At 42.0% G+C, this 24,839-nt stretch overlaps 1 protein-coding gene across 4 annotated transcripts in view; it reads right to left on the bottom strand.

Moving 5' to 3' along the window:
* LOC116972395 (programmed cell death 6 interacting protein) overlaps nt 1-24,839 on the bottom strand; it is a 65,301-nt gene that overhangs the window by 1,762 nt on the left and 38,700 nt on the right. For 2 of the 4 annotated variants that reach the window (XM_033020028.1, XM_033020029.1), the window contains exons 9-18: nt 22,901-23,024; nt 21,610-21,787; nt 20,445-20,556; nt 17,303-17,472; nt 10,496-10,744; nt 9,077-9,211; nt 8,130-8,224; nt 4,092-4,215; nt 3,713-3,769; nt 969-1,180 (exon numbers count right to left, since the gene is read on the bottom strand). In XM_033020028.1, the coding sequence (XP_032875919.1) occupies nt 969-1,180; nt 3,713-3,769; nt 4,092-4,215; nt 8,130-8,224; nt 9,077-9,211; nt 10,496-10,744; nt 17,303-17,472; nt 20,445-20,556; nt 21,610-21,787; nt 22,901-23,024 (1,456 nt within the window). The remainder of the gene's footprint in view (nt 1-968; nt 1,181-3,712; nt 3,770-4,091; nt 4,216-8,129; nt 8,225-9,076; nt 9,212-10,495; nt 10,745-17,302; nt 17,473-20,444; nt 20,557-21,609; nt 21,788-22,900; nt 23,025-24,839) is intronic. The other 2 variants (XM_033020031.1, XM_033020030.1) reach the window with 1 other exon arrangement.

Genomic DNA, 24,839 nt, shown 5'->3' with positions numbered 1-24,839 from the left:
TCAATGAGAATGCTCAAACAATACCAATTGAAGTTGCAATTGTTGAATCTATCACTGCTGAAGCTATACAAACTACATCTTCAAATGCACTGTTCTGAATCTGCACAATGCCAACACTTTTTACATTTCTTTGTCCAAATCAAACAAATAGTTTCCATCAAAAGGAAGATTGAACATAGATTTCATAAAGCTACATAAACAAGTGGGCAATTCTCACCAATACGCCACTGAATTAGCTACATCGCAATAATTAACATTAATAGCGATCCACTGTAAAGTGCTGTGGATTAAAACTTGTCTCCACTCAAGTTATTTGTGAAAATATGTTTGTATATAAATCAAATCAATCAGGGAACTCTATCATATGTAAATTTGAGCTCACGGTGGCGTAGCGGTAGAGCTACTACCTTACAGCGCCAGAGACCCGGGTTCGATCCTGACTACGGGTGCTTATCTGTATGGAGTTGGTACGTTCTCCCCGTGACTTGCGTGGGTTTTCTCCGAGATCTTTGGTTTCCCCCCACACTCCAAAGACGCACAGGTTTTTAGGCTAATTGGCTTAGTATAACTGTAAATTGTCCCTATTGTTAGTACGATAGTGTTAATGTGCGGGGATAGCTGGTCGTTGCGGACTCGGTGGGCCGAAGGGCCTGTTTCCGCGCTGTAGCTCTAAACTAAACTGAATCTTCTTTGTTTGCAACTGTAAAAATGTACATTTATGAGCAAAGGATTTGGAACAGAATAGAAGGAGAGCTGAAAATTGTCGAAATACCAAACAATCAAAAACATTGTTTTAGCTTCCATGATACAAAGTTGAATGTGAATACAGTTGTAAAACAATGGATGAAGTTTTCCAACGCGAGATACCTGTTCCGAAATCAAACTAACTTACATCATGCAGGGAATCATGTTTGCCCCATTACTTAAAATTGCAGCATTTTACTTTGAGCCATATTAACAGGACCTACCCAGGATATCCTTGATATGATGGGTATGGAGGCCCCTGGGCCTGGGATGGCATACCAGTGCCTCCGATAAGAGCAGGTGAAGCAGAAACTGGAGCACTAGCCGGAGCTGAAGCTGGAGCACTTGTGCCTGTAACTGTGCCATACGAAGTCGGTGCATAAGCTGATCCAACAGATGGAGGAGGAGGGCGAGCAGGAGGCTGAGGTTTGGGTTGCTGTAAAAAGAGCGCTTGGAATGAAACTGAAATCTGCTTTCATTTTATCATTTGTGAATCTTTGTGCTGAACGTATTTCCTGCAAAACAAAAAGTACTGCAAAAGCATGCACCTCCGGAAATCCAGTTAGTGACGATATTATCAAAAGCAGCCAATCCGACACCCAAGATGACTTATTAGCACCACCACCCATATGATTGCTTGTTCAAGCAGAATGGTCCAACTTTGCTACCACATATCAATTCATGGATTTTATTTTAAAATCATGTATTCAATGTTGTTTGGGGAGAAAGCTAGCTTAGTTCATTAACCGTTTGCATCCAATATGTGTTAAAGTTCAATTTAGAAGCAATTTAACAAACTTAATGGAAATGAATAGGACATAAACAATGACGACCATGAAGCAAAGTTGGACATGAATATGCCTTCAATTGTAAAACAACAAATGTGTGAGCTACCCGTGTGAACTGTGTGAGCTACCCATTGTGTGAGATACCCGTTCCATAACCAATCCAGCTTTCATGCACACAGGAAACATGTTTGCCCCATTGCTTAATAGAATTACTTATTTTAAACCGCAATTATTGAGTACATTTGTTATATGTGTGGAGGACAACAAGAATGAAAACATGTAACTTGGAAGGTTTGATGTGCTTAAAAATGCACCTGAATCTCATGTCAAATTCTTCCAGCAATCCTAGTGAATTTTGTTCTTTAAATTAATTCTGTAAAAGCAGCCGCCATTTTGGACTCCAGAATCACCAATGGAAGTTGACACACAGAAAGAGAAATCAACAATACAGCATAGGCTGGACAGGAAGAAGACTAAATGGAGGTTAGCGTTTAGAATCTGGGGAGAAAATTTGAATGAAGGTCAGGTGAAAGAATAGAAAAATTGAATTCTGACTAATAAAAAGGCAAGCTCAACGGCCTATTGTGAGCGGCCATTTTGGGAGAGGGCCTGCGTTGAGGTACAGTGCTGTGTTGCGGGTAAGTGCGAGTCTTTGGCACGAGAATTTTAAGTGCTGTGTTGAGGGCGTGTGAGTCTTCGGCGAGGAATCTGCGGCAAGGAGGCTGAGCAGAACGGGACAGAAGGAAAAGGCACTTTGCTTTTCTGTGAGATTCTTGTGATTTTTCTTTCTTGGTTTAGTGCAGAAGTGATGGCAGGTAGAATGTGGCAATGTTCCTCCTGCAGGATGTGTGAAGTCAGGAAACCTACTGGTGTCCCTGATGACTACACCTGTGGGAATTGTGTCTGGGTGCTGCTCCCTACATGGCCTATTAGGCAACTGGAGCTGCATGACCTCAGGGTCATCTGGGAGAATATGGACTTAGTTAAGAGATACAGTGTGGAAACAGGCTCTTCAGCCCACCGAGTCCGTGCCGACCAGACATTAGGTTCAATTTATGAAAGTCAATAAACACACAAAACCACACATCTTTGAAATGTGGGAGGAAACCGGAGCACCCGGCAAAAACCCACACGGTCACAGGGAGAACATACAAACCCACACTTCTTTGATAAGGTTTATAGCAAGGTGGAGGAAGAGAGTAGATGGGTGGCCACTAGCGAGGGAAGTAGACAGAGGGTGCAAGTGACGCTTGTGGCCATTCCCCTTCAATACAGGTACACCCTTTGGGATACTGTTGGGGGAGGGGGATGACCGCTGAGATTCCAGCATTCTACGTTTTTTGGGCATTAACTGAAAAGAAGCTCTTGTGACATTTATGCCTCAGGAAGAGGTCAAATTGAATACTAGCCAATCGCAGTCTCAAAAGTAACAATCTAAAAGTTATTTTACTAATTCACTACTATAGTTTGGCCCTACCCTCTTCTGCCAAAACCATTCATATGCTGCAAAAAAAAGTTCCATGTCTTTTTCCACTGCTGTCACCCCCCAGTCTCTTCCATCAACAGATGTTGATGTCTCCCAGTCTTGCTTTGCTTAAACTCTCATTATGAAAGTGTGGATAATAATCACTGATTTGTGCTTATATAGAGTCTTTAGCACTGTAAAATGTTCCAAGTTATTTTATGGAAACACAAGGGCAGCATGGTGTCGTAGCAGTAGAGTTGCTGCCTTGCAGCGCTTACGGCGCCAGAGACCCAGGTTCGATCCTGACTGCAGGTGCTGTCTGTACAGAGTTTGTACGTTCTCTCTGTGACTCCGTACACAAGACTTACAGGTCTGTAGGTTAATTGGCTTGTTATAAATGTAAAATTATCCCTAGAGTGTGTAGGGTAGTGTTAGTGTGCGGGGATTGCTGGTCGGCACGGACTCGGTGGGTCTAAGGGCCTGTTTCCACTCTGTATCTCTAAACTAAATAAGTAAAAAAAAGAAATTGAATGACAAGATGAAATCATTGAGAATGCAAAGTGCAAGATAAGTCCTGACAGGTTGTTGAATCTAAAACATTTCAATTCCCGTCAAGTCCAATTGTATAGTCTGTGGATTATTTTGTGTACAATCTCTCAAACTGCCTGCCACACACACAACAACCCTACAGAACAAAATAGTTAAAAATAACTACATTTTCACAACCACTGGATGAAGATGGAGAACATTCGGGAGTCTGTGTTTTGGGTTGCTGGAAAACAAACAACATTTTGAATGGGACTGAAGAAAATGTTACACAGTAAAGAAACATTCATTTCTAAGGACACTTTCAATCTTATGGACACTTGCCATCAGTGCTAATTTGCTGCGTTTCACAAACCCTTTGATTTCATATACCATGGATGGTTCTCAGAAATGATCCATTTTTTAAATGTGTTTAAAACTTTGAATGCAGCACAAATAATAAACATCTTGTTCCATAAAAAAGTAACTGCAGAAATCCTATTGCAGATGTTTCTTTTTATATGCACTGCTGCTGTCAAATAATTGCGATCAGAAAGATTTGTACTTACAAATACAGTTCTGGGTGCAGGTGTTGGGCCAAGGGTGGATTCATTGATAGAGACTGCGGTCTGGTAAGCGGGTGTTGCTAGGTTAGGCGCACTGGGTTCTCTTGCCATGCTCTGCTGCATATCCCTATTAAACCAATAAAGGCAACATTAAGAACTTGAATACTTAGGCTTTCCTGCCGCTTCACTAGAATATCAAGGCAATTTAATTCAGTTTAGTTTATTGTCACGTGTACCAAGGTACAGTGAAAAGCTTTTGTTGCGTGCTAACCAGTCAGCAGAAAGACAATACATGATTACAATCGAGCCATCCAGTGTACTGATACATGATAAAGGGAATAATGTGAATAACGTTTAGAACAAGATAAAGCCAGTGAAGCCCAATTAAAGATAGTCCAAGGGTATACAATGAGTTGAGTTTATTGTCACCGAGGTACAGTGAAAAGCTTTTGTTACGTTCTAACCAGTCAGCAGAAAGACAATACATGATTACAATCGAGACATTTACAGTGTATTGATAAATGATAAGGGGATAACATTTAGTGCAAGGTAAAAACCAGTAAAGTTCGATCAAAGATAGTCCGAGGGTCACCAATGACGTAGATGGTAGTTTAAGATTGTTCTCTCGTTGTGGGAAGATGGTTCAGTTGCCTGATAACAGCAGTGAAGAAACAGTCCCTGAATCTGGAGGTATGCGTTTTCATACTTCTATGCCTTTGTCAGATGGGAGAGGGGAGTAGAGGGAATGGCCAGGGTGCGACCCATCCTTGATTATGCTGGTGTTCTTGCTAAAGCAGCGTGAGGTATAAATGGAGACAATGGAAGGGAGGTTGATTTGTGTAATGGTCTGGGCTGCGCCAACAATTCTCTGCAATTGCTTGCGGTCTAGGATGGAGCTGTTCCCAAACCATGCCATGACGCATCCTGATAAAATGCTTTCTACGGTGCATTTTAGAAGTTGGTGAGAGTTGTTGGGGATTAACAGTGACTTGGTCATATGGATTAGGAACTGGATTGTTGGGAAGGTTGTGGTGGAAGGACAATATTCAGGTTGGATGTCAGTGACCAGTGGAGTCTCGCATTTATATATGTATAAGTGTAAACGTAGATGATACAGACGTAAACGCATCATCGATGGATTAAGTTATGAGTTTTGCAGATGACAACAAGATTGCCAGTGTCACCGATTGTTAGGAAGGCTGTCAAAAAGTATGCAGCAGGTTATATCATTATGGAACGAGCTGTCGGAGGAGGCAATCGAGGCAGGTACTACCACAACATTTAAGAAACATTTAACCGGGTACATGGATAGGATAGGTTTAGAAGGGTATGGGCCAAACGCTAGCATGTGGGACTAGTGCAGATGGGGCATGGGCAAGATCGGCGTGGGCAAGTTGGGCCAACAAATATGCAAAGAGTCACGCTGCATAACTTTATATAGATCAGATATGGGAATGAGCAGAGAAATGGCAGATGGAATTTAATCCGAGTAAGTGTGAGCTGCTACACTTTGGGAGGTCAAATGCAAGGGAAAAAATACCATTAATGGCATGACCCATAACAGTATTAATATACTGAGGAATCTTGATCTTACACATTCATAACTCTCTGAAAGTATAAACACAAGTAGATAGAGCAGTAAAGAAAGGATATGGTATGCCTGCTTTCATAGGTCATTTAAAGATAAGAATAAAGAGTTGTGATGCAGCTTTATATGAATTTGGTTAGGTCACATTTGGAGTATTGCATGCAGTTCTGGTCCGAGTACAGGATGCGGAGTCTATGGAAAGGGTGCAGAGAAGGTTTACCCAAATTATGCCTTGATTATGGGGTATTAGCTACAGGGAGAGGTTGGACAGACTTGGATTGTTTTCCCTGGAATGTCGGAGGTTGCAAGGAGACCTGATTGAAGCATAAAAGTTATGAGAGGCATAGATAGGGTAGATAGTCAGAACCTTTGCCTTTACACACACAGGGTGGTTAGTGCCCAGAATGTGCTGCCAGGGGTGGTGATTGAGGCAGATTTGATAGTGGCATTTACGAGATTTAAGGAAAGGCATATGGATATGCAGGGAATGGAGGAACAAGAGATGGCCTTTAGCATCATGGCACTGGCATTGTAGGCCAAAATGCCTGTTCCTTTGTTGTAGTGTTATATGACAATGTATATGACCAATAACACAGGTCCTAGCAATGATTTTCATGGTACACAATTAGTCACAGGCTCTGAAGTGCAAAAACTGCTGTGGTGGGACCTAAGCATTTATAGCGGGAGAGATCCTGCACTGCAGCTGATATCAATGAGCTGAAAGCTGGAAGAATGATGGTGACCACACAGAAAGAAACCGCCTGGTACCAGGTTCAGTCAATTATGCTCCAAAGTCTTGCCGTTCTCTCGATTTTGAAAGTGTGCTTTTAAATTGGAAAATGGATAGGACAGGTTTGGAGGGATATAATTTCACATACGTCCTACCTTTCCATTATTCTTTCATCTGTAAATATGGATATATGATCCTGTTTTGTCATTTAAGTGATTTAGAAAGTCCTCATCACAATACTTGCAAGAGCCACCAATCGCTTGCTTCCAATCTCAGTTTCTAGCATTATGCCTCCTCACTGTCAGATGCATCAATTATCAATAATTTGCCTTGAAATCATTTAGCTCCAACCAGCAAATAGGTGCATTGGATACTACTTGCGTTTCTCTAAAAGTACTCTGGTTTGTTACAGACACGTTCAAACTGTTACAAAACCACATTAACACACTTGATTCGGTTGAAATTTATCTTATGCACAAATAATTTACTTTTTTATTCCAATAACCTCTCCACGGCTGATTATAGATGGAAAATACTATAATTTCCACATCTGTCTTTTATTTCTTAAATGAAGTTAGTCATTTTGCAATCAGAAATCCAGATCTAATCAGACCCAGAGTAGGGGAATCAAAAACCAGACGACATAGGTTTAAGGTGAGAGGGGGAACGATTTATTAGAAACCCAAGGGGCAGCTTTTGCACACAAAGGGTGGTGGGTATATAGAACAAGCTGTCAGAGGAGGTAATTGAGGCATGTACTGTAACAACATTTAAATAACATTTGTACAGGTACATGGTTAGGAAAAGTTTAAAAGAATATTGGCCAAACACAGGCAGATGGGACTAGTGCAGACGGCACATTTTGGTTGGCATGGATGAGTGGGGCCAAAGGGCCTGTTTCCATGCTGTATGAATGTAACTGTGAAAGTAAATGTCTTGAAAAAAGATATTGTTAAATAGATGCAATTTCACAGTCAAATAACTCGCTTTATCCTTAGTTCCCATCCTGACAATGCACTTTTAAATAAACGGTCAACCTTTTCTCTCTACTAATCTTACTGCTTGAACAATCACCATTCTCTTAAGTGTACCTGCAGTAAAAAGACAGACTAGATAAACTGGAATAACTCAGCGGGTCAGACAGCATCTCTGGAGAAAAGCAATAGGTGACATTTCAGGTCTAGACCCTTCTTCAGACGGAGAGTCATGGGAAAGGGAAACAAGAGATATAGACAATGATACAGAGAGACATAGAACAAATGCATGAGAGTTATGCAGACAAAGTAACAATGATAAAGGAAACAGGCCATTGTTAGTTGTGGGCCAGGTGAAAATGAGTTAGACAATGAGACTTAACAAGATATCTTTGAAACTTATACAACGACTTGGGTGGGGGAGGGATGGAGAGGGAGGGGATGCAAGGGTTACTTGAAGTTAGAGAAATCAATTATCATACAGCTGGGTTGTAAGCTGCACAAGCAAAGTAAAAAGATGGTGGTCTTATTTCTTAGCTTTAGTCCTATCTGGATCGCACCATTGAGTTAAGGTTGCAACCCCAGGAATCAGAAGCAGAAAAGCACTGTATGAATGCTAACATGAAGCCAGAAATAATGCAATAATAGATAATTACTTAACGAGTAACAATGTCAGTACAATATTTCTGTAAATAAATGCCAAGCAAAATTATCAGTATTTCTGAAAAATAAATTAAATTTGCACTTACTTTAAAAGTTCATCTCTTTCAGTCTTGCGAGCAAACACAATGTCAGAACATTTTGTTTGGAACTTCAAGAGGATTTCAGTGAGCCCATTGTAGAACTACAAATAAGAGATATTCACATCTAATATTGAAACATTTTTTCCTTGTCATAATTATGTACCTGCTATAATTTAATAAGTTCTTCATTGGTAAAAACTACTAAGAGAATAGTTACAGATTTAAAATGTGGTTGCATATGAAAGGGATGGGGCTAGAAGGGTCTGTAACAATTGTTCTGTAATTTAAATCTCTACCCAATTATATTTAAACAAAAAGTTTTCATTGATTCCTCTCACAGATAGAGTGATAGTGGCATTGAGTATGGAAACAGGCTCTTCAGCCCAATTTTCCCATGCCAACCAATTTGCCCCATCGACACTAGTCCCATCTGCCTGCATTTGCCCTATATCCCTCTAAACCTTTCCTAATCATGTACCTGCCCAAATGTCTCAGAGATCATTGAGAATGTTGCTGATTTAACTAAGCTCTTAGAAAACATTCCTTATAGGTGGTTCCATTGATACTGCTTGGCCAGTTGAGTATTTCCAACATTTTTTGTTTATATTTCCAACATAGTTGAGCATTTGACTAGGCAACAATCTGAAAATCACATTTTTTTTCCTTTCCGGGTGTGACATGGTGCACTTTGAAACTTTAAGCTTTTCATTTTACATCGGAAAGTTGGAAAAAATTGCAACAGAGATAATGACAGACTAGTAAAGGTTTAAATCAGCACATGAAAAACAACAGAAAAGAAAGCATTGCAAAAATCACAAATTTTGGGACTGCTAAACATGATCAACCCATTACCAAATAGTAAACTAATGTGTAAATTTAAGGACTACATGTGAAATGAAAATACTTCAAATTATTTTTCTCCCAAAAGTTAAAGTAAAAGTTGAAATACTCACTTTGGTGCCTTCTCTCAAATTAGCTACAAGTTCAACAAATTGATCATGTGCTGCTGCCAATTTCTTAAGTATTTCTTCCCTCTGATTCGCATCAGTGTTTGATTGTGTGGACTTTGAAAATTCTTCATGAGCTCTCTGGAACAGAAATTAAATTCTGAGTCAGTGCTTTCAAAATTCACTATGATAAGATCATTTCAACTTGGATTCAGCAAAGAGGTATATTGAACACACAAACACACTCAATAAGCAATTCAAAAGCAAAATGTTATACTCCTCAGAGCACTGATCCAGTTGCTGCACGTCACATAACTCCTGCAATCTGTGAACAATCTTGTGTCCGAAATGTTTAATTTGTCATTAACTTTCAAAAGCTGACTAGGTGTGCTCTCACTTTTTATTTCAGACAGTCTTGGTTTCTTTAGTAATCGCAGGGTGTGCGAGGGAGGTGAGGGGTGGGGTGCAGCTCAAGTGTGGGTGCTTGAGGAGGAGTGAAAGAGTGAAGCAGGTGAGAAAGCATGAGCGGGGGAAGGGAGAAACAGAGTGAGGAAATGAGACAGACAACGAGGTGAGTATATTCTGTGAGCTGGAAGAATCTTGACCCTTAAATGTCAACCTGCACTGCCAGTTTCACAGTGAAAGAGTTGTACAGCATATCAACACCCAACACATCTCTGACGACAATAACGTCTAGCTATACTCATCCCATTTGTCTGCATAACCTCCATATCCCTCTATGCCTTGCTCATTCAAGTTTTTGCTGAGATTACTCATCAATATTTTTTCTGTTCTTGCCTCACTACCTCCTCTGGCCCTCATTCTTTGCCTGAAAAAATTACAGTTTAGATCCCCTTAAAGCACCTTCCTCTCATCTTGAACCTGTGCACTCTCGTTTTAGACAACCCTACCATGGGAAACAGACAGAGGCTATCTTTCGTCTCGTAATTTTATATCTCAATAATGTGATTTTTCAGCCTTGTTTGCTGCAAGGAAAACTTCCCATCTTATCCAATCTCTTGATAACTCGAGCCTTCCAATCCAGCTGTCTAAATGTTAGACTGTTCAGTCCCAATTGGTCAGGGCTATGGTCTTTTTTTAAATATAAATGTTCACAATGTATGGAAATTGCAACTTCTTATTTTCCTGCCGAAAACACTGCCTGACATATCACTACATGATCCTTGTAACATGCCTGAAAATACCAGCGCCTCTTCGCTGCAAGTTTTATTTTGATTTGCAGTAAAGTTTCCATGTTTTAAATTTAGTCCATCACTCCAAGAATATAATTTCCAAGTTTTGGAACCCAGAATAAAAAGGTATGGTCTTATACGAGCTCCACTTAGTTGTCATGCTTTTTGAGTTCCAACCTTCTTCAAATGAAGGATAATATTCCGTTCGCCATCACGACAACGCATCAATTACCTGAATATTTGCAAGCAACTCTTGCTGCTTTTTCAAATTCTTCTGTACTCTGTCAGTGTGAGCTCCATAAATTCGATCAAGCTCAGTCACAGAAATAACTTCTTCATTTATGGCACCATCCTGAACCAATGCTGTCAGAAACTTGCTGGACATATCAAACTCCACTGACTTTAAATCATTCTCAAGAGTTTCTCTCTCCTTCTTAAGCTCATTCAAGGAAGCAAGAAGAGTCTTCAGAAGTGTAACCACCTAGAAAAAAAACACCATTAAGTCAACTCACAAAAAAAGTTTGATTCTTTGACATTTTCAAGTTTTACAATGAAAATTAATACAAATTCGTCAAAAGTCTTATTAACAAGTTTAAAAAATACTGAATGCAATTTAAGTTACAAAACAACTTTGCGGAGATCAGGGATAATGACAACAACTTTGACTGATATTAGATAAAATCATAAATCCAGAATACTTTCATTATAAATAGAATCAAAGAATTGTACAATACAGTAACAGGTCATTCAGCCCTACTCATCTACACCAACCATTGGATATCCATCCATCCACCCACCCACCCACCCATCCATCCATCCATCTAAAACTGCGTGCCTGCAGGCGTCCGGCGTCCATCCGTCCGGCTGCCGGCCGCCTTTCTTCCTTTGATTCCTTGCTACGCCGAAACCAGACGCAGAATCGCCGAGATCTTTTCCATTTCGGTAGAGATTTCACTTTTATTTCTAAGTATCCACTCCTGATTACATTTTGTCGTGTTTATGTACACGTTTTTAATCAAATCCTTCTCCCCCCCCCCCCCCCCCCCCCCCAATATTTCAAAAAAAAAAACTGGCTTCTCACCCATAGAAGCAGCCCCAGCCCCAACCCCTGGTGAATGCTCCATTGTGTGATGTCACAATGCCCAATGTTCACATATGTCCAATCGGAATGGATCCATTTACATATGCCTTTGCAGGAGCCCCAGCCCCTGGTGAACGTTCCATCGTGTGATGTCACAATGCCCAATGTTCAAAGACATTCTTGCCATAGAGGGAGTACAGAGAAGGTTCACCAGACTGATTCCTGGGATGTCAGTACTTTCATATGAATAAAGACAGAATAGACTCGGCTTGTACACGCTAGAATTTAGAAGATTGAGGACGGATCTTATAGAAACGTACAAAATTCTTAAGGGGTTGGACAGGCTAGATGCAGGAAGATTGTTCCAGATGTTGGGGAAGTCCAGAACAAGGGGTCACAGTTTAAGGATAAGGGGGGAATCCTTTAGGACTGAGATGAGAAAAACATTTTTCACACAGAGAGTGGTGAATCTCTGGAATTCTCTGCCACAGAAGGTAGTTGAGGCCAGTTCATTGGCTATATTTAAGAGGGAGTTAGATGTGGCCCTTGTGGCTAAAGGGATCAGGGGGTATGGAGAGAAGGCAGGTACAGGATACTGAGTTGGATGATCAGCCATGATCATATTGAATGGTGGTGCAGGCTCGAAGGGCCGAATGGCCCACTCCTGCACTTAATTTCTATGTTTCTATGTTTCCCTCTCCTCACCCCTCTCCCTCTCTCACCCATCCCTTTCTCCCCCACCCCCCTTCCCTCTCTACCCCACCCCCTTCCCTCTCTCCACCCGCCCCCTTCCTCCTACCCCTCTGTCCCTCTTCCATCACTCCCCCTACCCCTCTCCTCCTCCCTCCCCCCCTTCCCCCTCCACTCTTCCTCCCCACTCTTTCCCTTCTCTCCCCCCACCCCTCTCCCCCTCCCTCCCTCCCCATCCCCCTCTCCCCCACATCTCTCGCCCCATCCCCCTCTCTCACCCCCTACCCCGCTCTCCTTTCCTTCCCAAATCTGTCCCGTTTCCTCCTCCTCCTCCTCTCCCCTCCCTCCCCTCTTCTCACCCCCTCCTCCCCCCACCTGTGTGTTTGGGGGGTGGTTAATGTGAGTGTGATGACGCAGCCCCCCGCCCCCCCCACCCGTAAACGCAGTTGGGGAAACAGACCCAACGGGTCTGCACTTGGTCTAGTCCATATTAATCCCAACTCTCAGCACTTCATCCATAAACTCTCATGTCCAAGATGGCGTCCCAACTATGACGACTCTTTGTATGCTGGTCACAGAAGTGGATCTGCAATCACACATTACAATTGCTCCACTCTTTTGAATTTCTACTCTGACAGACACTGTGGATGGCTCGATTGTAATCATGTATTATCTTTCCGCTGACTGGTTAGCATGCAACAAAAGCTTTTTACTATACCTCGGTACACGTGACATTAAACTAAACTGAAATTTTGAAGTGTTCAGGTGGACGTCAGTAACGCATTCTCTCAGGTAATGCATTCCAGATACTTGGCACTCTCTTGGTGAAGGAGGCCCTCAGATCCCCTCCAAATCTCTTCCCCCTGGCCCTAAACCTACGTCCAATAATTTTATCAACCTCTGATATGGGAAAAGATTTTCTGCAGTTTACTCTGTCTGTAACCATCACTCTTAAAAATTGAAACACGTTTGTGCATAGATCAGTGTCAATAAGTAGAACTGGAGGGGCACCAATATCTTTGCAGGGAGGTTTGCTGTTGCTACTCGGGAGGGTTTAAACTAGAATGGCAGGTGAGGGGCAACCAGATCAGCGGGTCAGCAAATCTTTCTTATCTGGATGATACGAACGTGGAGGTTATGATAAGTAAGTCTCAAAGGAAGTACAGGCAGGGAGAGGTTCATGAATATTGGGAATAAGGGGAGAGGTTCATGAATATTGGGAATAATGCAGGGCTGAAGCGAGTTTACTTCAATGCAAGGAGTATTGCGGAAAAAGCTGATGAAACTAGAGCCTGGAATTATGATGTTGAGACTAGTACAGATATTTGGTTGCGAGAGGGACATGACTGGCAGTTCAACGTGCATGGGTTTCAATGTATCAGATGTAATAGAGAGGGGTTACAAGAGGTAGAGGGGTTGCGTTGCTAATTCGGGAGAATGTCACGGAATGTCTGAATGTCACAGAGAGAACACACTGGAGGGCACATGAAGCATTATGGGTTGAGCTCAAAAGTGCGAAATGGGATTACAATTACTGTAATGGGATTATACTACAATCTATTAGCCAGTGGGAGGTAAAGGATAAGATACGAAGAGATTACAGAAGGATATTTCCACTATTGGGAGATGGTTTCCACTAGTGGGAGAATCTAGAACTAGAGGTCATAGCCTCGGAATTAATGGATGTTCTTTTAGGAAGGAGATGAGGAGACATTTCTTTAATCAAGAGGGTGGTGAATTGTGGAATTCTTTGCCACAGAAGACTGTGGAGGCCAAGTCAGTGGATATTTTTAAGGCAGAGTTAGATAGATTATTGATTAGGACAGGTGTCAGTTATGAGGAGAAGGCAGGAGAATGGGGTTAGGAGGGAGAGATAGATCAGCCATGATTGAATGGCGGAGTAGACTTGATGAGCACAATGGTCTAATTCTACTATTCCTTATGACTTTATATATGAACCACAGGGTTGTTGTAGCGGGTGACTTTAGCTTCCCCAATAACTTCTTCCAAAGGGTCTTGACCAGAAACGTCACCCATTCCTCCTATCCTGCCTGTCCTGCTGAGTTACTCCAGCATTTTGTGTGTCTGTCTTCCGTGTAAACCAGCGTTTGCAGCTCCTTCCTACACCTTCTATCCTCCCCAATACATACTTACTCAGGGCAAGAGGATTGGACCATGTATTGGGAAATGAGCCTGGAGAGGTGACTGGTGTTGCGGTGGAAGAAGAATTTGGGGATGGTGATCACAACTCCATAAATTTTAAGATTGTTGCGTCACGAGTCTGGATGTTGAGGGAAAACAGTTAATTGGGGCAAAGCAGATTACAATGTCATTAGGCAGGAGCTAAGGAGGGTAGATTGGGAACAGTTGTTATTGGGCAAGTACACAGAGGACATGTGGTAGTCGCTTAAAGGCCAGCTGACCAAAGTGCAGGATTAGCATGTTGCAGTAAGGAGGAAGGATAAGGGCAGCAATATAAGGGAGCCATGGATGACCAAGGTGGTTGTAAACTTGGTGAGGAAGAAAAAGGAATTGTATGTCAGGTTTAAGAAGGTGGCATCAGACAAGGCTTATGAGGAATATGATGCGAGTAGGAAATAACTCAAGCAAGCAATTAGAAGGGCCTAAAGTGGCCATGAAATGTCTTCAGAGAGTCGGATAAAGAAAACCCCCAAGGCTCTTTGTCTGTATGTTAGAAATAAGAGGGTGACCAGGGAGAAGATAGGATCGCTCAAAGATAAATGAGGGAATCTATGCTTGGTCAGATAATGTAGATTAGGTACTGAAGCAGTATTTTACATCTGTATTCACCGAAAGGACATGGGAGGGCTGCAAAATCAGTGTGGAGAATGCAAATATTCTAGGGCAGCTTGAGATCGAGGAGGAGGTACTGAGGCTCTTGATATACATTAAGGTGGCAACATCCCATGGGCCTGATGGGATCTATCCCAGGTAATTGAGGGAGGAAAGAGAGGAGGTTGCATGGCCTTGATGAGGATCTTTGTTTCTTCGTTATCCACGGCAAGATCCCGGAGGACTGGAGAGTGGCCTTTGCTGATCCTTGGTTTAAGAAAGGAAGTGGAGAGAATCCAGGGAACCATAGGCCAGTGACCATCAGTGGTAGGGAAACTACTGGAGGGAATTCTTCAAGGTAGGATTTACTCCCGTTTGGAAGAGAATTAGCTAATTAGGGATAGCTAGCACAGCTTTGTACGCAGCAGGTCATGTCTCACTACTTGACATTTTTTTTGAGAATGTTACAAAGATTAATGAAGGTGGGGTGGTGTACGTTGTATACATGGATTTTTGCACAGCTTTTGATAAGGTCCCTAAGGCGGTGTTTAAGAGACGTGTGGCTCGGCACATGGAAGTGCAGCATATCTATATTACTAAAAGTAAGATCTTGACCACTTCCTGGTTTCTGTTTCATGATTTTTGAAAAAACGCTGCCACTTACAGCTGTGATTTTTGGCCATCTTACTCAGAGTCCCCCTCCACTGTGCAGGACAAGAGGATTTTCCCATCGATTAAAAATAAAAGAGTTATTAATGTTTTAAAAATGTTGACATTCTCTCTGCTGCCCCTGCTGGTGGGAGGGGGGAGGGACTATAAAACCCGGAAGTGTTGTGCCTCACTCAGTCTCTGCAAGATGGAGGAAGCGAGTGGGTCACGTCTCTCTGAGCTGTGAATAACACTGAACACATGTCTACTCAACTGTGAGTGCCCTTAATGTGGTTTGACAATGAAAATGTGGTTGCTTTGAAATGCTGCACTGCAAATGGTTCTTGGTGGTGGTAACTGCTTTGAAATGCTGCACTGCAAATGGTTGTTGTTGGTGGTAATCTTACCACCAACAACAATTGGTGGTAAGATAACATTTGGCCATCTTACTCAGTCCCCCTCCGCTCATCGGGTACAGAGGATTCTTCCAATCAATTAAAAATAAAAGTGTTATTATGTATTAGTGTTTAAAAAAATGTTGAAAATCGCCACACCCCTTCCGGTGGGAGGGGGGAGGGATTATAAAACCCGGAAGTGGGGGTGTTGCTCAGTCTCTGCAACATGGGGGAGGGAGAGGTCATGACTCCGTCTGAGCTGTGAATCAACTGAACACACTGAATGTCTACCGAACTGTGAGTGTGGTGTTTATGTGGTGTTTTGTGTGGTTTTATGGTGGTTTCACCCTGCTTGAAATGGTATGAAACTGCATTTGAATGTGGTGGCCTTGCACCCTGCATGAAATGGTATGAAACTGCATTTGAATTTGGTGGCCTTGCACCCTGCATGAAATGGTATGAAACTGCTCTTGAATTTGGTGGCCTTGCACCCTGCTTGAAGTGGTAGGAAACTGCACCTGAATTTGGTTACCTTGCACCCTGCTTGAAGTGGTATGAAACTGCGATTGAATTTGGTGGCCTTGCACCCTGCTTGAAATGGTAGGAAACTGCATTTGAATATGGTGGCCTTGCACCCTGCTTGAAATGGAATTTCAAGGGATAGCCGTGAGTCAACTGCTCGCCCACCAGCTGTGAGTGAGCTACCAGCAGCACATCAGGCTTGAGTGACTGAGCTGTTACCCCAAGAATCCATTTGGCCCACAATGCCCATACTAGCCCTCTGGAAACCAATCCCTTCAGCCCACGATCCAAAACGTCACCTATCCATGTTCTCCATAGATAGTGTCAGTGTCAGTAGGATAGCAGTGTCTCAATTTTCAAGCAAAAAAGTGTTCTGTCTAGTTCCATTGCCATTAATTATTAATTAGATTATAAAAGGCTGATATTACTTTTAAATTCTTCAGTTCATTGGAATAGCCTTATAGTAAGCAGTAGTGAACTAGTAAATTTGAGGTCATAAGCGTCAACTGCAAAAACAAATTGAAGAAACTTGGAACAAGAATGTTTTTTAATTCACTGTTAAAGATTACAGGAAAAGTCAAAATGGTACATTATTTCCCATAAAAAGAGCCTTCTCAATTCAGTGTATGTATTAAGTAAAAATAGGCAATACTGGAGACATTCGTAGAAGCAATGTCAGGTCTGAGACCCAAAGCCAGGTCAACATGCAACCTCATACCTATACTGAGATCTTCATGGTCTCTTAACATCTCAAAGGAGTCAGTAAATAGCCACATCATCAACAATTCAATACCCCATTAAAATTAAGCAATTATCACCCCACAAGTGTTGCAGACAATTAACTGTTTTAGGTTATTTGAGAATATCATTTTCCCAAAGCATTAACGTCTGATAGTAAATTTTACTTTACCTCACTTCCTTGAAGAGATCTGGTTGGATTGCCAGATGGTATGGCAGTATTCAGTTCTGCTTCGGGTTTACAAAGAAGGGCAATTATTTCACTGTGAGCAGCATAACGCTCTCGGACCACTTTATCAGCTTGGACTGCTCTGTTCAGAGTAGCTCTGAAGTTAGCTCCGTCTTGGAAAAGAGTGGAAAATGCACACAATTGTTTATTATTTGTTTACAGTGTAGATAAAACAAAATGTTATATCTCTTTCACCAGTTAAGAAAACTAATCAAGGAGCAAGGTCTTTTAACACAAGAGGTGATAAAAATGTTCATATGGACCTGACGACAGGTCCCAGACCAGTGATGATTAGGAGGAGCACGTTGAACCTCAAAAACTTGTAAATCTATATTGCTAAAAGTCTGATCTTGACCACTTCCTGTTGTTCTGTATATTGATTTTAGAATAAACGCTGCCACCAACTACTGTGATTTTTGGCCATCTTACTCAGAGTTCCCCTCCGCTGGGCAGGACAATTGGATTTTTCCGATTGATGAAAAATAAAAAAGTTATTTTAGTGTTTTAAAAATGTTGAGATTCTCTCTCCTGTCAATCACGCCATGAAGGCCACGCCTCTTCTGGTGGGAGGGGGGGGACTATAAAACCCAGAAATGTGGGCGTGGCTCAGTCTCTGCAAGATGGAGGAGGGAGAGGTCACACCTCGCTGTCTTTAGTGGCCTTGCACCGTGCTCGAAATGGTATGAAACTGCACTTGAGTTTGGTGGCCTTGCACCCTGCTTGAAATGGAATTTAAAGGAATAGCCGTGTCAACTGCCAGCCCACCAGCCGTGAGTGAGTGAGCTGCCAGCACAACAGGCTTGAGTGACTAAGCCGCCAGCCCAAGAATCCATTCGTCCCAAAATTAATACAAAACAGTAGAAAACATTGAATTTACTGTTCTAATGAAGTAGAATTATGCACAAATCCTCCAGTCTTTACGTGTTTATTTTTTAACGATTAGTAAAGCCATATAGAGTCATAGAGTTATACAGCATGGAAACAGGTCATTCGGCCTAACTTGCCCACACCGGCCAACATGTCCTATCTTCACTCGTCCCAACTGTCTGCGTTTGGCCTATATCCCTCTAAACCTGTCTTATCCATGTACCTGTCAAAATGTTTCTTAAACATTGCGCTAGTATCGGCCTCAACTATCTCCTCCGGCAGCTTGCTCCATACACCCGCCACCCTTTATGTGAAAAAGTTACCCCTCAGGTTTCTATTAAATCTTTCTCCACTCAACTTATACCCATGTCCTCTGGTTCTTGATTCCCCGACTCTGGGCATGAGATTCTGAGTTTCTTACGTGACTCTTCCATCTTTATCTCACACCTTTTGACTTTTCATCTCTGGTCTTTGTCCAGTCAGCTACCTTTTCAACCCCCCGCCCACATGTGTATCCACCAATCACTCGCCAGGCTTTGTCCTGCGTTCCTCTCTTCCAACTTTTTCACCTCCCCCAATCACAATCAGCCTTACGAAAGATGCCTATCCATCTTCTGCAGAGATGCTGCCTGACCCGCTGAGTTATTCCAGCACTTTGTGTATTTTCTTACACAAGAACAGTTGCTCACAATTTACTCTGTTGTGAACTACATTAACCCAGTTTAGTACTTTTCCCAATGCAGCAGATCTATCCTTGTTCATAACAAACATATAACATGCACCTTGTGTATGCATAACATGCAGAAGATAAAAGCATGCAAAACCAAACCCAAGAACAGCTCCTTCACTTTTGAGAACAAAACTACAATCCTGCAAATCTGCACTTTGGTATATTTCTCTTTTCTCTATCAGTTGTACCTGTATGTGGCTTGAATATGTTTAGTAAACCCTTATTGTAATGGTCTCCTTTGCAACAGGTTTCAGATATAACGAACGTACCTGCCTATGCAACCACTGGCTCGCACCCGTCTCTCTGGCTGTTTAAAGCCCCGGCTTCTGACCCAACCCCCGACTCGCAAGGTGCACCATTGAGCCGTTCTTCACCCACCGCTTGTTGCGGTGACACGGCTGTTGTTGCAGCTCATGTTGTAGCCCCTGGGAACAGCACCTTATTCGACCACCACCACCACCGACAGGACACGTTAAGTCACAGTGGGGCCCACTCCCCTTTCACCTGCTGCCGTTTCTTCCATCGCTTTGTCCACTGTCCACTCCTCTGCTGCCTCTTCCTCCTCCTCCCGTCACTTTGTCCACTCAGACTCCCCCCACACCCCCCTCCTCATCGTCCACCTTCTCCCCCTGAATCGCCAACATACTCCACCTCGGATGCAACAGCAGGTGAGGGGGGAGGGAGCCCCATGGTGACCGAGCGTGTCTCGTCAGTGGCAGCAGCCTGAAGAAAGTGCTGTCCCCAGGGGCTACAACGTGAGCCGCAACAACAGCCATGTGAACCCATGAGGAAGGGCTCACTGGTGCAGACCAGTGCCATTGGCGTCTAGTTTTAAAATGTAACAACACAAAGTGGTGGAGTAACTCAGCCGACTGAATCAGTCTGAAGAAGGGTCCTAACATCACTATCCATGTTCTCCGGAGACGCTGCCCGACATGTACAGTATGATCTGATTTAATGGAGGGCACACAAAAAAGGTTTTCCACAGGGTTTGTACGTTCTCCTCATGACCTGCGTGGGTTTTTCCGGGATCTCCGGTTTCCTCTCACACTCCAAAGATGTACAGGTTTGTACATTAATTGGCTTGGTATATTTGTAAATTGTCCCCAGTTGGCGTAGGATAGTGTTAGTGTACTGGGTGATCGCTGGTTGCCATGGACTTGGTGGGCCGAAGGACCTGTTTCCATGCTGTATCACTAAACTAATGAAACCTGAGCTCAAGGAACAAAGTAGCTTATTTAGTTTGCTTGATGTACTTCATTCCTACCCTTTCCCAACGCCAACATTTCAAACTTTGCACGTACTACTATGTCTACAGCATCCAGTTAGTTTTACCCAAATGCCCGAAACACAGATTGAAAATTCCCAATAGTTCCTTCTCCTCCTAGGAGCCCAACTTAGATCACTGTTTTCATAACCTGATAGTTTGTACCATGTTCTGTTGTTAAAATTATGCTCTGTTTAAAATGGCCTTCAGTGCTTTCTTACCTGCTCTTAAGGGTTTGTATAGTTCATTTGACGGAGTCCTTTGCCAGCGTTCTTTAAATTTGGTTTTCAGTTCATTATCAGTGATTTCCTCTTGTTCCAGTATTCTCATTGACTGAAAGCATAATTTTTTAACATAAAAAGTTTATCCTTCCTGTATTCAGCCTATTAAACATAAGAATCATGCGAGTTTCAATGACATCTCGTCTCATTCTTCTAAACTATGAATAAACAAGTAAAATCACTATATTTATCCTCAGGTGACATTCCTGCTGTATCTTTAAATGGTCTAATGAATGTTTGCTACATTTCCTCTTTGGCGAGCAATTCTTTTCTTGGGTAAATAGACAAACATGACACTCCTTACTCAAGGACCTATATAATTACACCAAGACATATATGATCCTGTACTCAAATCCTAGTGATGTGGGACAACATATCAGTACCCTCCCTGATTGCTTGCTTTACCTGCATGTTGCCTTTCAGAGACTTTCAGCAAACCCCATTCAGCCCTAGCTACTACAGAACATTAACATTATCCAACGTCGCAACGTTTAAATAATACTCTGTTTTCCGAGATAGAAACATAGTTGTATTAGGACATTTGATCCACCCAACAAATTGATTTAAATCAGGAAAAGCTGGTGTACATAACTACAATTCCTTTGGTACCCCACAATTCTAAGGCTGCCACCTGGAGAAAGATCCCTTTACTCCCATTCTGCTTTCTGTTTGACAATCAATCCTCTAACCATCTCAGTAAGTTACCCTCAACTCCGTGCTCTGATCTAATTGACTAACCTTTTGTGCAAGATCTTATCCACAGCCATACAAAAATCAAAACATGCCACATCCACTGGTTCCTCCCTTGTTCATTATACTAATAACATAGATTTTCAGTGAACTAATCAGACATAATTGTCTTAACAAATCCATGCTGACTGCTCAATCATATTTTGCTTTTCAAGGTGTCCTGTGATTAAGCCCTTCAATATAAATTACAATGTTTTCCTTCTGCTATCACTATGCTAAAAGATAAACAATTTGCTGTACCCTCTCACCCTTTCTTAAATATCTATTTATAAAAGGCTCATTTAACATCTGGAGTTTTAGGAAAAATATGCAAAAGTGAAACACAGGAAAATAAAGAGGAAATTAAATTGGTTGCCTCATCCAGAATTTCACTGTTTCTTTGCAGAAGGTCGGGAAGATCTCTTATGAGTTGATCTATTGTCTGGAGACCACCCTGCCGAATCACACTGCTGGACTTCTCCAAGATTGATTGCGGGATACTGTCACCAGAAATATCTTCAATGGCAGCAGGCAAATTCAAGGAAGCCAGAATACTACAATATAATAAAAAATAATCATTGTGTTATTGCTTGATTATTGCTTTTCAAACATCTCTCCTCCACAAACTTTGTTTGAATCGTACATTTGCATTCTGATCAGCGAGGATATACCATTAACCTTTTGGGAGATTACTTAATTATAACAAAATGATTTAACTTTACAACTATATTCACCAATCACACATTCAGCATTTCCATGGGCAGCTATGCCTAGCAACACAAAAATAATATATTGCAGACGTGTGGATTCCAAAATAAAAACATGAACATAACCAACAAGTCTACAATAGAGCCAATCTCAGTGAGGACCAGTATCAAGCAAGACTGAATCATTGAGAACAATACTGAGGCAATCTTTCTTACAGCAGTGTTGCACCTCATAACCAAAAGGTTCTCAACAGGAGTGAACAAAAAATATTCTATGATGAATACACTAATGAACCAAGTTCACTTGATCCTAGTAGCCAAATAGCAATATGTAGACATGCTTGTGCTTGTTTTCATTTGGAGATCAAGCTCCAAACAACTGCCGATTTGTTCACTGAGGCTGATGACAATGTTCATTACACTTAATATTCACCAATGGTCTACCAATCTGCATTCCCTATGCCATACTAACCCCCAACAAATAAAATTCATAACGAGACCATTTCCCATGTTCCACTTACGAATGTACAATTAAATCATTGTATATTTTTTTTTAAATTTGAAGCTTTTGATCTGAAATACAAAAAATCCTGAAATTCAGGCCAGGAAGCATCCAAGAAAAAGTTAATGTTTCAGGTTGAAGACAGTTTGTCATATGGGAAAACCACCATGCTAGTTATGATAGAAATGTCCTTTGTTTGTGCTCTCACTCGCGGTGAAACTGGCCGCCTGAGTTCTTAAGAGACAATGGCGTCTGATTACTGCAGAAGGTTTTAAAAAGAACACAGGATTTTATTTCTCCCAAAGGCTTGCTCTATTTGAATTTAGTAATATTTATAGACCATTTGTATGGATAGGGTGTCCATAAAATTAGCATTCATAATGCAGAGAGGGCCTATAGACGATAAGTTGCAAATTTTTTATAATTTTAATAATAGTGGCTGAAGATGATTTTCTTACCCATTGGTAAGATTTGTTGATTCTCTCATCTGTGCAATCATTCTGTTCACCAAGTCAGCCCGTCTCTGATTGTATATGCTCAGTGCTTGCTGCACTGCCAAAGGAACCATCTTCGCAAAGAGATCTAAATAAACAAATATCGTTCAGAAAAATACATGGCTTTAGACATATTCATAGTAATTTAGTTTAGTTTAGAGATACAGTGCGGAAACAGGCCGTTCGGCCCACCGGGTCCGCACCGACCAGTGTCATCAACACCTTCCTACACAAGGATAATTTTTACATTTACACCAAGCCAAATAACTTACAAACCTGTACGTCTTTGGAGTGTGGGAGAACACCACATAATCCATACCCCTCCTTTCTCTGCCTATGCATGTGCCCATCTAAAAGCCTCATAAATGCTACTATCGTATCAGCCTACATCACAACCTCCACCAGTGCGTTACCGGCAGCCATCACCCTCTGTGTAATAAAACTTGCCCCGCACATCTTTTAAATTCTGTTATATTACCTGCCTCAAATACCTTCCCTTGCAGCTTGTTCCTTATATCCTCTATTCTGAATGAAAAAGCTGCCCCTCGGGTTAATATTAAATCTTTCCCTCCCACCTTGAATGCGTGTCCCTTATTTTTTTATTCCACCACCCTGGGTGAAAGACTCTGTGCATTCACCCTATCTATTCCCCTATTTTATACACCTCTATAAGATCACCCCTCAACCTCATACTCTCCAAGGATAAAAATCCTAACCTGCCCTATAGCTCAGCCACTAAAATCCTGGCAACATCCTCGTAAAATTTCTCTGCACTCTACCCAGATTAATGGCATTCTTCCTATACTAACAGTCATCAAAATCCAGCCTCACAAACATGATATACAAACATAACGTAATACACCAAAATCTATACTCAATAGACTGCGAATGAAGGCCAACATACCAAAAGCACTCTTTACCGCCCTGTGTACCTGTGACAGCACTTTTAGGCAACTGCTATAGGAAAGATGGTGTTAAGCTGGAAAGAATGCTGAGTATTTTGGGGCCTGCGATACACTCACAACTAGGTGCTCATCCGCTTTTTATTTTTTCAGCTCCACCCATATGGCCTTATGAACCATCAGTCATGCCACCTCAGACTACTGCTTTTGACATTATCCTTAATCAATAAAGCGACCTCTTTATTCCCACACCTATCTCTCCTGTCGCACATGTATCATGGAATATTAAGCTGGCTGTCCTGTACCTCCCTTAGCCAGGTTTCCGGAATGGCTACATACTCCAGTCGCACGTACCTACCCACACCCTGAGTTCATCCCTTACCCATCGGGCGTCTCACATTAAAATGAGTGCAATTCAATCCAACAGTCCTTCCCTTACTCCCTGACGTTCTCCTGCCAATTTTGTCCACTGAACTTTCTTACATCACTGGACATTCTGACTTCCAGCCTCTCATCTGCCTCGGTCCAGCAATGGACCCCCCCATCAAACTGGTTTAAACCCACCCGTGTAGCACTTATCTGCATTAAACTCCATTAACTACTCCTTAGCTCAATTCCCCAGCTGATCAAGCACCTGCTGTAATTTTTGATAACCATCTTCACTATCTGCAAACTTACTAATCTTCAGATTCAGATTCAATTTTAATTGTCATTGTCAGTGTACAGTACAGAGACAACGAAATGCATTTAGCATCTCCCTGGAAGAGCGACACTTGCCTTCCACATTTGCATCCAAATCGTTAATATAAACCATTAAGAGCAATGGGCCCAGCACCGAACCCTGAGACACACCACTCATCACAGACCTCCAATCCAAAGAAAACCTTTCCACCACCATCCTCTGCTTCCTTCCATGAAGACACCTGTGTCTCGAGTAGCCATCCCTGGAACCCATAAAATCTTACCTTCCAGAGCAGACCTTCTTGGCCAGCACAGACAAG

The sequence above is a fragment of the Amblyraja radiata genome, chromosome 4 (genome assembly GCF_010909765.2).
Source record: "Amblyraja radiata isolate CabotCenter1 chromosome 4, sAmbRad1.1.pri, whole genome shotgun sequence".
NCBI lineage: Eukaryota > Metazoa > Chordata > Chondrichthyes > Rajiformes > Rajidae > Amblyraja > Amblyraja radiata.
This window is presented reverse-complemented; position numbering and strand designations above follow the sequence as displayed.